Genomic DNA, 14559 nt, shown 5'->3' on the forward strand with positions numbered 1-14559 from the left:
TATACATTTTACTCGTTGTCACATAATCCTATGAAAATACCGAAACCAAAGATGAATTAACTCTACTAACGTACTAGTATTGTCGGCAGAGTCAAATCCTGACATAGTGTTTCCTCTGTACCATGGAGCTCCATTGTTGTCCAAAACCACTCTAGTTTATTTTTGACTAAATCCCACAGACATTGTCCTGCTGCCGTAATTATTCTCTAGAGCACCAAATGTCTAACAAACAAATGCACTATTTACTCCTGTTTGAGCACCGTTTGCTCAAAACAGTGCCCGGCTGTTCTGAGAAATTACTGGGCCTTTTTTACAATATATATTTGTGAGCAAATTTCAAAGATTTACACCTTCAGCAGGAACCAGTGGGCTAATAGACGGGTTAGAGAAGCCAGAAAGTGCTTAGAGACAGACTAAGGTATTGTTGGTTGTGGTCTTTTAATGGGATTTGTTGACATTAAGGAAATATAAAATACTTCCAGCCTTATCCTTTAACAGATATTGTTGTTTTCCTCTGACATCCAGCAATCTAAATTCGTATTTTCACAGATTGGGCCATGAGTAATTCTATTTGCATGGTTAGCAGTTAAAATCGCTTGTTCTACAGGCCATGTGTTATCTTAAGTGCTGGAATTCGGTGTATTTCTGTGGCTTTAGCTGGGAAAAGCACACATAATCTTCCCAAATTCGCATAAGCCCCTTTTATCTTGGTGTGTAATACTGTACAACAACAGTGTGCTATTTAATTATGCAATGAGGCCTTTACGATTAATCAGATTTAAATGCACATCAAAGATGCAATTACCCTGAGATTAAGACAATAATACTAGTGAGTCGGAGTCGACACCGGGGTAGATTAACTTCTGATTTTCACTGGTCTCTGTTTTCGATAGCTGCCCCGAGGTGGGATGTGTGAGGACCGAGGCGAGGGGGGCTGTTGATGATATGTCTACAGCTGTCCGAAGGTGTCGGGACACGTACTGTTATTGTTCCCTCCGAAGTTTGTCATTTGATGACAAACTTCAGTTACGCATCTTTAAAGTAGCATATAAGTCCAATGCTTCCTGGACGACATTTTGCAAAAGTAGTAGTAATGTGGTCTTACAGTTGTTTTGCACACAACCACATCGGTTTTAGTACCTGTGGTTTACTGCTTTGTTTATACAAATTTAAACAGTGATGCCATTGTCGTCGTCATAGGAGCGAAATTTACACACCAGATAGAGGATTCCTGCATTTGCATGGATGAACCACTATTTCAGATGAAGCCCGACAACACCTCAGCAACACTGCGACCCAGAGAAAAAACATTACTGTTGCAGCGTGAAATGAAAGTGGTTTTTGCAGAGCTTGCGGCAGGGTGTTGTTTTGACATCTATCTCGGATGGGTGAGCGATAGATGGGGTCAAGAATATTTGTTGTCCATTCTATTTGATTCGTCAGTTTGACAGAATGATGGCATTCGTGGGCCTGCTGTCATTTTTCTTTAGCATTATGAGCATGCGGAAAATGCGTGTTTGTGTGTTTTATCTGCATGTATTTTGCATTGAGATGGAAATGAGCACTGTTCACTATCCTATAGGCTCTGGGTGATTGCTGCACAGCATCTACCTAAACTTTATGGTATTTGTGATTGTCCTGACACAGTTATCGATCTGGGCTCTCACTACCTTCGTCAAGGCGGTTATGTTTTCAACCCGTGCCTGGTCGTTGATGTCTTTGTCAGGATTACTCAAGAAGTACTGAACTGATGTGCACCAAAGTTGGTGGAAGGAGGGTCCATGGACCAAGGGACTTAAAAAAAAAAAAGAATTAAGAAGTACTGGTGGCAAGGGTTTGGCAGTCCTACTAAATCAGTGCTTAGTAATCTCCCTTTGCAAACTGTTAAATATGGGTGTAAATGTTGTTCTTTGAGGCTGTGGGGAATGGATTCCAGTAAATACCAGCAAATTCTGGATGCAGATGTCATGCAAGTCAGTGAAGAAACTGAAGCTGAGAAGAGGCTGGCTTAAAATCCACCATGATCTACTCCAAGAAGACACAAGCTGAAGCTTTTGGAACGGCCCTCGCAGTCCCCTGGCTTGAACGCTACTGAAAATCTGTGGGTAGATCTTAAACATACTGTGTGTGTGTGTGTGTGTGTGTGTGTGTGTGTGTGTGTGTGTGTGTGTGTGTGTGTGTGTGTGTGTGTGTGTGTGTGTTTGCAAGGCAGCCTGAAAATCTCTCAGAACTTGAGGTGATCAGCAGGAGGAGTGGGTGAAGGAGAATAACAGAAAAACTCTCATTTAGCCACTAACAGCGTTGGCAAGCTGTGACATCAATCACCAATGGGGAGGATACTCAGTGCTGACTTAGTAGGGTGTCCACAGTTTTGCACACGCCACAGTTACTGTTGAGTTAGTTTTTTTTATTTTTCTGTGTTTTAAGTTGATGAAGCTAGAAGTAAAAGTGCATCACCGTTTTTAATATTCTTTCCTGCAGGGGTTGAATTTACTTCTCTTCACTTCAAAGTCAGCCAAGTATACAATTTGCCAAACTTTTGCATACAGCTTTGAATCGACGCTTTTCCTCCAACGTGAGTGTCGCGCTTTTATTTTGAAGGCAACACGCCCAACCGGAAGCCTTCGCTCGGGACTTCGGGTTACCTCGCCTCCGGTGGGTCTCTGGTCCGAACGACCCAAGCCGAGAAAAAAAAAAAAAACGATACCCGCCGAACTTAGCCGGCGGAGAAGGAGGGGAAGCCGAAACTCAGGTACGCTAAGCATGGCGGAGGGGAGTTGCGTTGTTCCAGACCCTGGCTCGAACGCCGGAGCGGAACGGGGGTATTGTTAATTAGTGCAACCGAAGAGCGGAAGTCGTTGAAACCAAAACACTTTATTTATTTTTTTTTTTAGCGGTCTGGGCATTTCATTTATTGTGTTTTGCAACGTGGAGAGAAGACAAGACCCTCTGGGAGTTTGTCTCGGTCCCTGACAAGGCACTTCGGCAGACAGGTAAGCTGAAATGACGGGGTCTTTAACTGCATCACGGACGCGCCACACGTTTAGCGATCGCGTTGATTAGTTAGCTAACTAAGTGAGCTAGCTAGAGGAGTCGGCGTCTGTCGTTGTCGGGATTCTTGGACGCTTTTTTGGTGCCGCTACCAGCCACGGTGGGTGGACGTGATTTCGGTCTCATTCATGCGCCGGAGTCTTTTACATCGATGTTGGCCATTAAGGCAGTCGCCCCGGTGGACCAAGCTCCGGTTAGCCCACCTCGGTGACCGGATCCTGCTAACTTATCCCTGTTGTAGATATACGTCGAGTCGTAAAAGGTGCACCCGCCTGCTGACCTGTTAGCCCATGTAAAATCAGGAGATTTAAAGGTGTGTGTGTGTGGGTGTGTGTATTTGGGGGGTTGGTGATTTGGAGGAGTATTACCAAGAGACCACACACAGTGAGGGGGGGGCACATAACTCTTCTGCGTTTTTACATATGATGCATCGTTTAAACTCTGCCCGCTGAGACACGCCAGCTATTTCCGAGCACCGGCTAGTTTTGTACATCCAGTTAACTTGCAAGCCGTAACACTCCGGTTTCGAGAACGTTGTTGGTCTGATGGTTACTGCACCTGTTTGTACAAACTCGGGGAAAAAAAAAAATCAGTGGTTTGTGTCTTTGCATGGTCGAAGTCTTTCGGTTGGCAGAGGCGAACAGGTAGTCGGGCTGTGAGCTGACCTGGTTTCACATTATGTGGCCAGAGGCTTCGGCATATGAAACCCGGGATCATACAGAAAAAAAAAACCCCTACAGCGGCCACAACGTTATGTGTGTGTGTTTTTATTTAACATAGATTTTTAATCATTGCTGCGTTTCAAGTGTCGAAACGGACATCAAACACGAACCGATCATCACCATCATCATCATCAAAAGAGAATGCAAAGTGAGGCAACCGCTCGCATTTCCTCAACCGCCAGCCGACGGTAACCTCCCACGGCGACTTGGCACTGGGCCCCTTGTTTGTGTCTTTTTTTTTTTTTTTTTTTTGACGACACAGGTGTGTGTGTGTGTGTGTGTGTGTGTGTGTGAGACGACCTCTGACCTCAGGCTCCGGGACATTTGAATTGGGGAAAAAAAAAAAAAAAAGCACGTGCCCCCGGAAGGGGCCGAGGAGTTAAACCCGCGGGTGCATGATGGGATGATCAGCATCGACACCTGTTCCTCTTCCATTTCTCGATTCTGGTGGTCCTGGGGTGTCCCGAAGAGTTCACATTTTGGGGCATTTTTCCACAGTTTATCGTGATTATTTAAAAAAAAAAAAAATAAATAAATGATCCAATCTAGCAACAAAAACATTGTGAGGAAAAGGGGGAATGGAAGCACAGATGCTGCTGTATTTTAAAAAACTCCCCTGGTTTGTACTCATGCTTGTGTCTTTGCCCGTAATAGTTCTTTCCTGATCCCCCTCCGTCTCACACTGCTTTCACTCACTCACACACACACACACCCACACACACTACCGAGAAAGTTGCCACTCTTTACAACTCCCCTGAATCTTTGCCAGCGGCACGTTGGAGCAAACACGTCGTGGTGACGGAACGGACTTCGTGCTGCCGTTGGCAAGTTTGCTATGGGGTTGTGGGAATATTTGTAGTTGACCTTAAAAGGGCCAAGATGTTGTTGAAGGTGAACAGAAACATGGAGCCAGAGTGACTGACGGGTAACGGGACAGATAACGTAGATTGCGCTCTAATGTGACTTAGAAAGGCTAAGCTGTATGGCTGTTGCATGTAGTTTATGCTTAAAGGAACATAACGCAATGTAACATCAGGAAATGGTCGGTGGAGTATTAGGATTAGAATGAAAATGATAACGTCTGGGGAAAATGTCATTTTTCTTTTTGACTGTAGGTCTTCGTGTATGCATTTGGAGGTGATTTAAAATTAAACAGTAAAGCATTAAAGTCACTACAAACAATTTTGAGCGTATGTTTTTGAAGCATATTATCGTTTAACACACTGATTATTTGGTTACTATCATGATATCAATTAATAAACGGGGATTGGTCGGGTACTCATGATTGATGAGTTGCTCTTCATAAAGTTGTTGGTTTGTATATTTAGGTGGATCATTGTGTTTTCTGGTCGAGTTGTGTATATTTGTATAAAAGCCTTTTATGGACAGGAGCTGGCAAAACTGTCTCGGGCTATAAATATGCTGTGGTATGTGGCAATGATCCAGGCTATGCACTTGTCCCAATACATAATAAACATTAAATGACACCATTTTAGTGGTTTTACTCAGACATGACAGGACTGTTAGTGACAAGCAGTTTCACACATGCCGTATGTACGATGATTGTTGTGATTTTGTTGAGGATTTTTTTTTTTCCCCACCTCTTTTGCCCACCACCATGAGGTGTAAGAATTTTTTTTTATATATATATATCTTTTTATTTTATGTGATTTATGTTTTTTAAGTCACACAGCTTACCCTGCAACCTCTAATGTACTCCCTTTTGAGGGGGAGCTAGAGACAGCGATGACGCTCTCGCCTTTATCCCCACCAGGTGCAATGAGCAGCGAGCTGAACGTTCCTTCGGGTTCCCCGGCCCCCGGGGTCTCGGAGCGGCCTCCAGACGGCGGGGGGATGGACTACAGGGACTGGGTGCGGCGCAGTTACCTGGAGCTGGTCAGCTCCAACCACCACTCGGTGCAGGCCCTGTCCTGGAGGAAGCTCTACTTGAGCCGGGCCAAGCTGAAGGCCTCCAGCCGAACCTCTGCGCTGCTCTCTGGCTTCGCGATGGTCAGTCATGTTCACCCTCCTGACCAGCTTCAATGCAACATAGCCTCTTAGGGGTCCTGGCCGCTTGTTTTTCATGCATCTGATGTGCCGCAGCCACCTGGCAGCTGATGGCTTCTGTTCCTTTCAGTAGCACAGATCATCTAGTGACGACAATCCCACACAGTGACCTACGTGCCAACTGTTAATGCATTTGTGGGCAGGAACTGGTTTTGAACTTCCTCTTTGTGCTTTCAAGATGCCGAAAAGCAACCTTTATGCTTATAGTTGGTCCTCTGGATTTAATTTTCTATCAACTTAAATCATCATTACATGGCTTTAGGGCAACCGACCATCAGTGGTCTTACATCTGAGCATCATTATGCACCTTTTATGGTGTTGGATTACAACTGTATTACCACATGAAATGTATTTTTTAATATACAAAACAGACCTTTTTGACAGAACTCTTTAAGTTTAAACCACATGCATGTCAGCTTTAAGATACTGCAAGCCAGGGTTTATACTGCTGTTCATCATAAATATTCTGGACACCAAGTTTTTTTTTTTTCTCAGTGGTTTCATAATTTTCATAATCGATTTAATTGTTTCAGAAGCAAAACTGCCAAACATTCTCTGGTTCCAGCTTCTCAAATGTGACCAATTGCAGCTTGCGGTACATTGTCATTTTAGGTTTGCTATGGCAGCTTGCTCTAAATGCTACGCTATCCACAAGCCTCAGCTACTGTTGCTATGCAGTTATGCTGTACAACACCATCATCACAGAATACATCTAAAACTGACCCAGAATCTGAAATTGAATTTTCTTACTGCTGAGTGTTTTATCAGGTTTCTTCAAAGTGTAATCTTTACCTTCCACTTGCTGTTAATGGTACGAGTAATGGAATTTCTAGCTCTGTGATTGGATGCTTATTGAAATATATCTTGGGGTTCATATTGGACTTCCCTTTAGCTTTTATATCCACAGGCTTGTCTTTCTTTTTTTTTTTTTTTCTAATCAAAGGACCAGATATTTTCTAACAGAGTTGTTCACGTTTTTAGCTGTTTATTCAACCAGGACCAGCCTTGAAGAGTTCCATTGTTTAGTCAGCTAACATTGCCTGCAGAAAATGACTTTTCCTTCCGAGACATGTGACGCCTGAAATAGCTGTAGCACTGGTGGGCTATGCACTGTAATTGTCACGTGAAGGTCCCAAGATATGTGAAACGTGTTGAGATGACCTCAGGCCATCGGAAGAGAGGGAAAATGACCTGATTTAATGAGTTTGTTTACACGCCACAGGATCTTTGTGTGAACGTTACCTGGTCGTGATGTGCACATGGACATGCGGTAACCTGGTTATTCATATCCCTGTTTGGTATAGGTGGCCATGGTGGAGGTGCAGCTGGAGATGCAGTACAGTTACCCTCGTGTGCTCCTCATCGCCTTCAGTGTGTGCACCACCGTGCTGGTGGCAGTGCACCTCTTCGCTCTGCTGATCAGCACCTGCATCCTGCCCAACGTGGAGGCCGTCAGCAACATCCACAACCTCAACTCCGTCAGCGAGTCGCCTCACGAGCGCATGCACCACTACATCGAGCTGGCCTGGGGCTTTTCAACGGCCCTGGGCATCCTGCTGTTTTTAGCGGAGGTTGTGCTCCTCTGCTGGATTAAGTTTCTGCCCGTGGACTCCGGCGGGGCCAAAAAGGCAACCGCCTGCTGCACCACAACAGCCACCGCTGTGACGAAGCCCACGTCATCCTCGCCTGTGCAGCAGAACAGCGGCTGGCAGGCTGCGCTGGCCTCCACCATAATCATGGTCCCGGTGGGGGTGATTTTTGTGGTGTTCACCATACACTTCTATCGCTCTCTGGTGCGCCACAAGACAGAGCGACACCACCAGGAGATTGAGGAACTGCACAAGATTAAGGTACAGCTGGACGGCCACGAGAGAGGCCTCCAGACTGTGTGATAATATGAGGGCTGCATTAAGAACTTCCCATTATATCCCATATTTATCAAACCCTCTACCCTTTCTGACATTCGATCCGGTCATTGTTATTGCCTTGCATGGACTCACAGGCAGCGGGCTTTAAAGCTCCTCACTTTGCAGTACAAACGTCTGATTCATGTCAGACTGTTAATTTATTCTTAAGGAAAAGTTGCATTGTAGGATTTGTGCAGTGAGCCGGTCTGTGTTTTTGGGTCTGTTATCTGTGTTGGTCAAGGATAATGTAAAACGGTTTACATGAAAAGGGCTATTATGTTCTATGTGCCATTATTTTTTTTTTCTTGGCAATGGTTGTGGTTTCATGGTTGGGTTGGGTGCAGATAGCGGAATCTGGTTCCACGATCTCAAGGAATCTCTTATTGAATTTATTATCTCTCCTTACTTGTTATTAGCCAGGAGCAATGTAAAAATTATTTAATCACAGAGCTGTCATTTTTAGCCGTTGCTGGCCTTCACTTTCGCCAGAAGAAATCGGCACCGGCAGCTTAACCTAATTAACAATAATGCCTTAAGTAACTTCCCGTAACGCCCCAAATGGAACTTGGTTACTGTTTGATTATTTTGCTCTCTGCGAGCCAGTGTCTGTGATTCTCGGTAGAAGAACAAAGAAGAACCACTCTCGAGTAACATTCAACTGTGGAGTGGACTGTGGTTTTAACAACAACGGAGCGGTTGTGCCGTGTCGGTGTCAGCAGTGTGAGTCTCCTAGTTCCTGGTTATCCTCCGGTATTTGGAACAAGTATCTCATGAAAAAATAAGGAGTGCCAAAATGAAGTTTTACAGTTTTAAAATTTCAATGTGTCAGATAAATACTCAGTGGACATTTCACATTTTGTGGCGCTTCTCATTTTAGTAGCCACAAAGTTGTGAAGATTACGTAGACCACCACTCAAAAGCTCTTTCTGCCTTCTCGGCCTACAACAGCTGATCACAGATCTGATACTTTTAGTCAGAAATGTGGTCACTTGCAAATGTCGACAGTTCAGTTCAATGAATTTGATGAGAGATTCAAAAAGATTAGGATTTCTTAGGCGTTCGTATCGATATTTATTAAAATGCTGCCAAACCCCAACCCTGCTGCATGGATCTGGAGGTGAGCACAGGCCTCACTGTTCACGCGCAACCTGCTCCTCAGCCAGACGGTCATCTCGCGTAAGACTGACCTGTAAAAATTCAACTCATGCATGACACTGCGAGCAGCTTGGTGTCTGTTTTTCCCTCTATTGTGACTGACTCAGTGCAATTCTATGCCATGTACCATATGTGCATGTTTGGCGCGGCATGGTGAGACACGATCGCCGGAGTTGGCGAACCGCTGTGAAGTCTTAAAACGTGTTGTCTTAAAAAGTGTTGCATTGTAAAATAGTCAGGTGGCTGGTGTCAATGTGTTTTTATGTCCAAAATCTCATACAAGCTACAAACGTTTTGTCCTTTTCTTCCTTCAGAGAGCTTTTATTGTCTTTTACAAACACCACATGTCCTGTGTAAAAAAAAAAAGTGTCAAAACAGTCGATTCTGCATTCTGGTGCTACTCAGAGTGCTTAAACATGAACGTGCGACGGTCCAAATATAGTCCTGCCTTACAGACCGATTGCCTTTTATGAACTACTGGTTTGCTAAAGGTTATAACACAAACATCTTTTTCTGGAAATGTAATTAAGCATGACACAAAGTTTAAACCAATAAAGTTCGAGCAGTGAGTCAGATCAAGGCCCGAATTTTGAGGAGCATGAAATGGGGACGGAAATGAGAACAGTCACAGAGTAGATGTAATCGGCCTGAGCTTGCGACCTCCAGTTCGCGTTCTAAATATTGGAAACCTTCCAGTGAGTGGGGGTCAACTGAAAGGAGCGGGAGTTTGCAGTTTCTGGGACGATGTCAGAGTGTGTTACTGTGTTTTTAAAAAAAGGAAAATGCACCATCCCGTTACCACGTTCCAAATAAGTTGACTGACCAAAGTGTTGCTCAGTTGTTCTGTTTTCTTGGTTCTCAGAGGAGACAAGAAAGTGCACTTGTAGTTTAGCTGTACAGTGAGTGACTTCCGGGGTTCTTATCAGAGAATATCTGGCCTGTCTTGGTGTTTGTGGATTTCTGCCTCTTAGATAAATACTGCAGCTGTCGCAGAGACCTGTGCTGGATGATGAAATCTACAGCCTGCGACAGACTTTAAAAAAATTAAAAAAAAAAAAAAAAAAAAGTAATATTAAAGTTCTCATTGTCTCTTATATGTCTATTAAAAACTCACAGCCATTTAAAAGCAGAATACAGTGCATTTTCAAAGTATTCAGTCCTCATTGCTCTACACTCAATACCACAATGACAAAGCGAAAACTGAATTTTATACATTTTTGCAAAATTACTAAGGGAAAAACTGAAATATCACTTTGATATAAGTGTCCAGTCTCTCTGCTGTGATACTTGATATTTAGCTCAGGTGCCTCCCATTTCTCTCGATCATCTCTCAGATGTTTCGGCACCTTGACTGGAGTCCACCGGTGGTAAATCCAATTCATTGGATATGATTTGGAAAGGCGCACACACACACACACACACACACCTATCTACAGTATAAGGTCTCACAGCTGACAAAGCTTATCAGATCAAAAAACAAAGCCATGAGGTCGAAGGAAGTGCCGGCAGAGGTCCGACCCAGGACTGGGTCGAGGCACAGATCCGGAGAGGGCTGCAAAGAAAAAAAATTCTGCTGCACTGAAGGTTCCCAAGAGCACAGTGCCCTCCACAATCCTTAAATGGAAGATGCGCAGAACAACCGGGACTCTTCCTAGAGTCCCATCCAGTCAACCGAATTGACCACCGGTGGACTCCAGTCCAGGTGCAGAAACATCTCAGAGATGATCAAGAGAAACGGGAGGCACCTGAGCTAAATTTCGAGCGTCACAGCAGAGGGTCTGAACACTTGAGTCAACGTGATATTTTCAGTTTTTCCCTTTTTAATAGATGTGCAAAAAATTTACAAAGTTCTGCTGTTGCTTTGTCATTATGGGGTATTGAGTGCAGAGTGATTCTTTCTGAAAACCAAAACACCCATACAAGTGTAAAGTGTTGTCAAGGCAGTAATGTGCCAAACCGGACACGTTGTCCTCCCCCTTGCCAGAAATAGCAACCTCTTTTGACCCCATATTAGTTTCAATGAACCGACCTGCAGTCATTCTGGGATTAATGAGCAAAACTGACTGATGGCCAAAGGAAGCAACAAAAAAAAAATCTTATGTAGAATACACGGTATAAAATATATAACATATTGGCCAATATTTTCATGGCTCTAGAAATGGCAGTGTTGGTCTGTCCACCATGGTGGACCAGACTGAAATGCCTCATCCACCATCAGGTGGACTGCCATGAAATTTAGTAGAATTATTCGTGATCCCCGGAGAATGAATCCTACTGCTTTCGATGATCCCCTGACTTCTCTCTCCCAGCGCCTCCATGAGTTTTAACATTTGGGGAATTGAGTGAAATGTCTTGGCACGCTGTTGGGTGGATTTCGACGAAACTCATTCCTGTCCCCCTCGGGAAGACTAACAACTTCGGCGACGCCTTAAAAGGGCTATAATCAATATTTTTTATAACGGCAGTAATGAGTGACAATGTGAAAAGGGTCGCTCATAGTGAGGAACCTGCGGAGAATTACCACCTGAATCCGCGGGCCCCCCCTGGGCTTTAAGGAGCTTTACACTGTAGCGAGTTTCAGCTCACCGTCTAGCTGTCTAGCTGCAACTTGACTGCTCTCTGTGTTGTTGCAGGCAGCAGCTTTATGTAGAGAAAAGTTTAAAAAAATAAAATATATATATATATAGATAACGACCTGTTCAGCACCAAACAGCAGAAAGGCACAGTTAGGGACCCGCTGGTGAACGTAGCGCAGCATTTAGCAGCTAAAGAGCCTGATGTTTCCCTCGGGTTGGTAGAGAACAAAAACAGAGCTAAAGGCTAAGGCGGTAATTCTAGTTTTTTTTACTTAAACATTTTGTGACAAAGGTGTGTGAGTAAAGATATTTTACTCTTGAATTATATATATATATATATTATATATGTATATATATATATATATATTTTTTTTTTTTTTGTCAAATCAAAGATGACAGTGACAGCAAATATAACACTGAATGTTTAGCAGTAGCTAAACGTAGCCTGATATTTGAAAAAAAAAAAAACAAAAAGCACAACAACAAAAATATAGCCCATTGTATGTTTAGACTGGAAGCAAGTTCTGTATATATACATAATATTCAATAGACTAACAGGAAGTTGAGTAGAAATGTGAACTCAAGTTAAAAAGCAGACATCTGTTTGGAAGAATCATCACTAGACGAAATTGAGCTCCTAACACTAGTGCATCACCAGCTAAGAAGCAGCTAAACTGCTATTATTCCACATCACGCATCGTTTGAAGCACTTAAGTCGTCGACAGAGTTGAAGTGCTGTAACCGAAAGACGTGCCTGTCAGGGAACCAGTAAATCAACTTTAAAAGCTTTGCTGGCTGCCTTTCCCATCCACAAGGAGACTGTGGAAAAACGAGAGAAATCAAGCCTTGAAGTAATTTTTAGAATACTTTTCAGCGGGCTTGGATGTCGTGGGTGCTGGGTCAAATGTTCATTTTGATTTAATAAAAAAAAAAAAAGAAGAAAATGGCAAAAGAACAGAGACAGCTCTTATTCCAAAGATGGGAGGCTGGGACTCAGCAGCCCTCGACATACAATGAGGGCATCACATGAGGGAAACCATACCAAAACCAAAAAGTGGCTTGTCTTGGGATGAACAGGCTCTCTCCTTCACTAACTTCGGTTTGATCCAGGAAGCTGGAGACAGCTGATGAGCTCGGGGACTAGTGCTCAGGCATTAGGACTCCTTTGGCACAACCACTTTGACCTAACTTCATTTCAATTATGTATCAATTCCCAATTTTTGGCTTTTTTTTCATACCTGGCGGTTCAGACAGGGCCATTTGATGTGTGAAATGAAACGAAACAACTATTTTTTAGGGCTGCAGCCACTATGCAGTCGCCGTTGGACTTGACTTGGTGCACGTAGTCCCAGCCCGAGCACGCGAAAGTATGCGGACGGGCCGCATGTTTTGGGCCACAGAGCGTATGTGAATCCATTCTCACAGGGCTTGCTTGCAGGCTAATGCTGAAGATACATAGTGCATAAAAAAAAGGTTCAAGCATTTTATTTATTCTCCATGTAAAATCTCCTGAGCGGTGTTTTGAGAAAATTCAACTGATTGATCACAAATGAGTTAAAAAAAAAAAAAAAAAAGAGTCAAGTTTTTCAACCAAATAAAATTTAATTTCTAAAGAGTCCTCAACATAACAGAAAACATGTGGGAGAAGCTAATTTCAGTCTAGGAGGAAAAAAAAAAAAAAAAAAAGTCCATGGCAGTACATTTTGTCAGTAAGAGTGACTCCAATATCAGGCGTTGTACTGGAGGTGAAGTTGAAATTATTTTTTTTTGTTGATCCTCATTTCTATCTACAAAAATAACAAATCCGAAATCTGGAAAATAGATATAAACTTTGATATGTTGCATGTTCTCTTCCACCCCTTCAAACGCTAAACTGATGCTCTTAAACCCCCCCCCCCAAAAAACTTTGTTTTTGCAGTCCACCTGCACTTTTCCTTTTAGGCCAGCAGAGGGCAGACAGTGCACTTTTTTTATGCTTCACACAAGCCACAGCCTGGCTACAAAACCCGAGGTTTACAATCCGCCTCTGACATTTTACCAGCAACATTTTGGAATAGAGGAAAAGCTCTTACCTGCTTACGTGCCTCAGAAAAAAAAAAAAAAAAAAAACCCACATGAACCTTAACCCATGTTTACCAGCATCTGGATACCATGTGATGTTCACTCCCCCCTGCTTCACATGCATAAACTACATATATGTACACTACACCTTCAAGACCTTCAAAGCCATAATAAAACACATGAATTCATATACATGGCCTCAGCAAGAATACAGGTACAAGATAATCAGGGCCGCTCTCCGTCATTCTGTGAACTGTGAATTATACCGGGAAATTTTTGTTTCATAAAACGTCAAAAATAATTATGAGCCTTTTCACAAACTAAATCAGAGTGTGTTTTCATATCTTACAACCGAAATAACTGTTTCAGTCATGTTTTCACAACGTGTACCAAGCTAAAATCTCATTTGAGCTCAAGGAACATTTGTATTTAAACCTAGTGGGGGGAAAAAAAAAAATAGCACTAGAGACATTTTAAGTGCAAATCCAGGAGGATCTGTGACTCAGTTTGTAAGATATAAAACATTTCAAAATCGTACGCTATTCTTGGGTTTTCTAAAACAAACAAGTCCCATTTTCCCATTAAGTATGTGATTCTAAAGCTTTTAAGATACAGCTTTAGAATAAAATGCACAACTCCAGGCCAATGATATATCTGTAACCTGTAACTATAATCTGTAATTGGCAAGGTTGAGTCTCTCACAGGGACAAAAATTAAAATTTGTTTATAAAAAAAAAAAAAAAAAATCTCTGAATAGTAGCTGCTGATAGTTTACAAAGTTCATAGATTTCCCATCTTGTTACTCAGAGCTGAAGAGTCCCAATGCCCTCTCAGGTAAAAAGATAACAGTCTAAGCTAATATAATAACATGTGCTCCCAAAAAAGAGATGAAACTGAAGTGTAAATGAAATATTCAGGTCGATCTGTTGCTTGCGAGCTGGTGCCAACTGGGGAATGTTCAACAAAATGTGAGGAGTGCTTGAGGTGACTATCTGTTGTATAAAGGGCAAATTTCTAAAC

At 42.9% G+C, this 14559-nt stretch overlaps 1 protein-coding gene across 5 annotated transcripts; it reads left to right on the plus strand.

The window, feature by feature from the left end:
• The first annotated feature begins 2516 nt into the window (after positions 1-2516).
• orai2 (ORAI calcium release-activated calcium modulator 2) lies at positions 2517-9197 on the plus strand. 5 transcript variants are annotated; one of them, XM_040151226.1, is made up of 4 exons: positions 2531-2752; positions 2895-2993; positions 5548-5783; positions 7145-9197. In XM_040151226.1, the coding sequence occupies exons 3-4, from the start codon at positions 5553-5555 to the stop codon at positions 7730-7732; spliced, it is 819 nt and encodes a 272-aa protein (XP_040007160.1). In that variant the 5' UTR covers positions 2531-2752; positions 2895-2993; positions 5548-5552; the 3' UTR covers positions 7733-9197. The 5 variants fall into 5 exon arrangements, with proteins under 5 accessions (XP_040007162.1, XP_040007160.1, XP_040007161.1 ...); XM_040151228.1 differs by lacking the exon at positions 2895-2993 and having other exon boundaries at positions 2517-2752; XM_040151227.1 differs by lacking the exons at positions 2531-2752; positions 2895-2993 and adding an exon at positions 3032-3151.
• Positions 9198-14559: the final 5362 nt, after the last annotated feature.

This window comes from Xiphias gladius, chromosome 17 (assembly GCF_016859285.1).
Source record: "Xiphias gladius isolate SHS-SW01 ecotype Sanya breed wild chromosome 17, ASM1685928v1, whole genome shotgun sequence".
NCBI classification, from domain to species: Eukaryota; Metazoa; Chordata; class Actinopteri; order Istiophoriformes; family Xiphiidae; genus Xiphias; species Xiphias gladius.

Excerpts from the sequence above, each read along its gene's own strand:
- orai2 (XM_040151228.1), top strand. The coding sequence starts at position 5,553 with ATGAGCAGCGAGCTGAACGTTCCTTCGGGTTCCCCGGCCCCCGGGGTC. Across the intron at positions 5,784-7,144 it reads TGCTCTCTGGCTTCGCGATG|GTGGCCATGGTGGAGGTGCA; the intron begins GTCAGTCATGTT and ends TGTTTGGTATAG.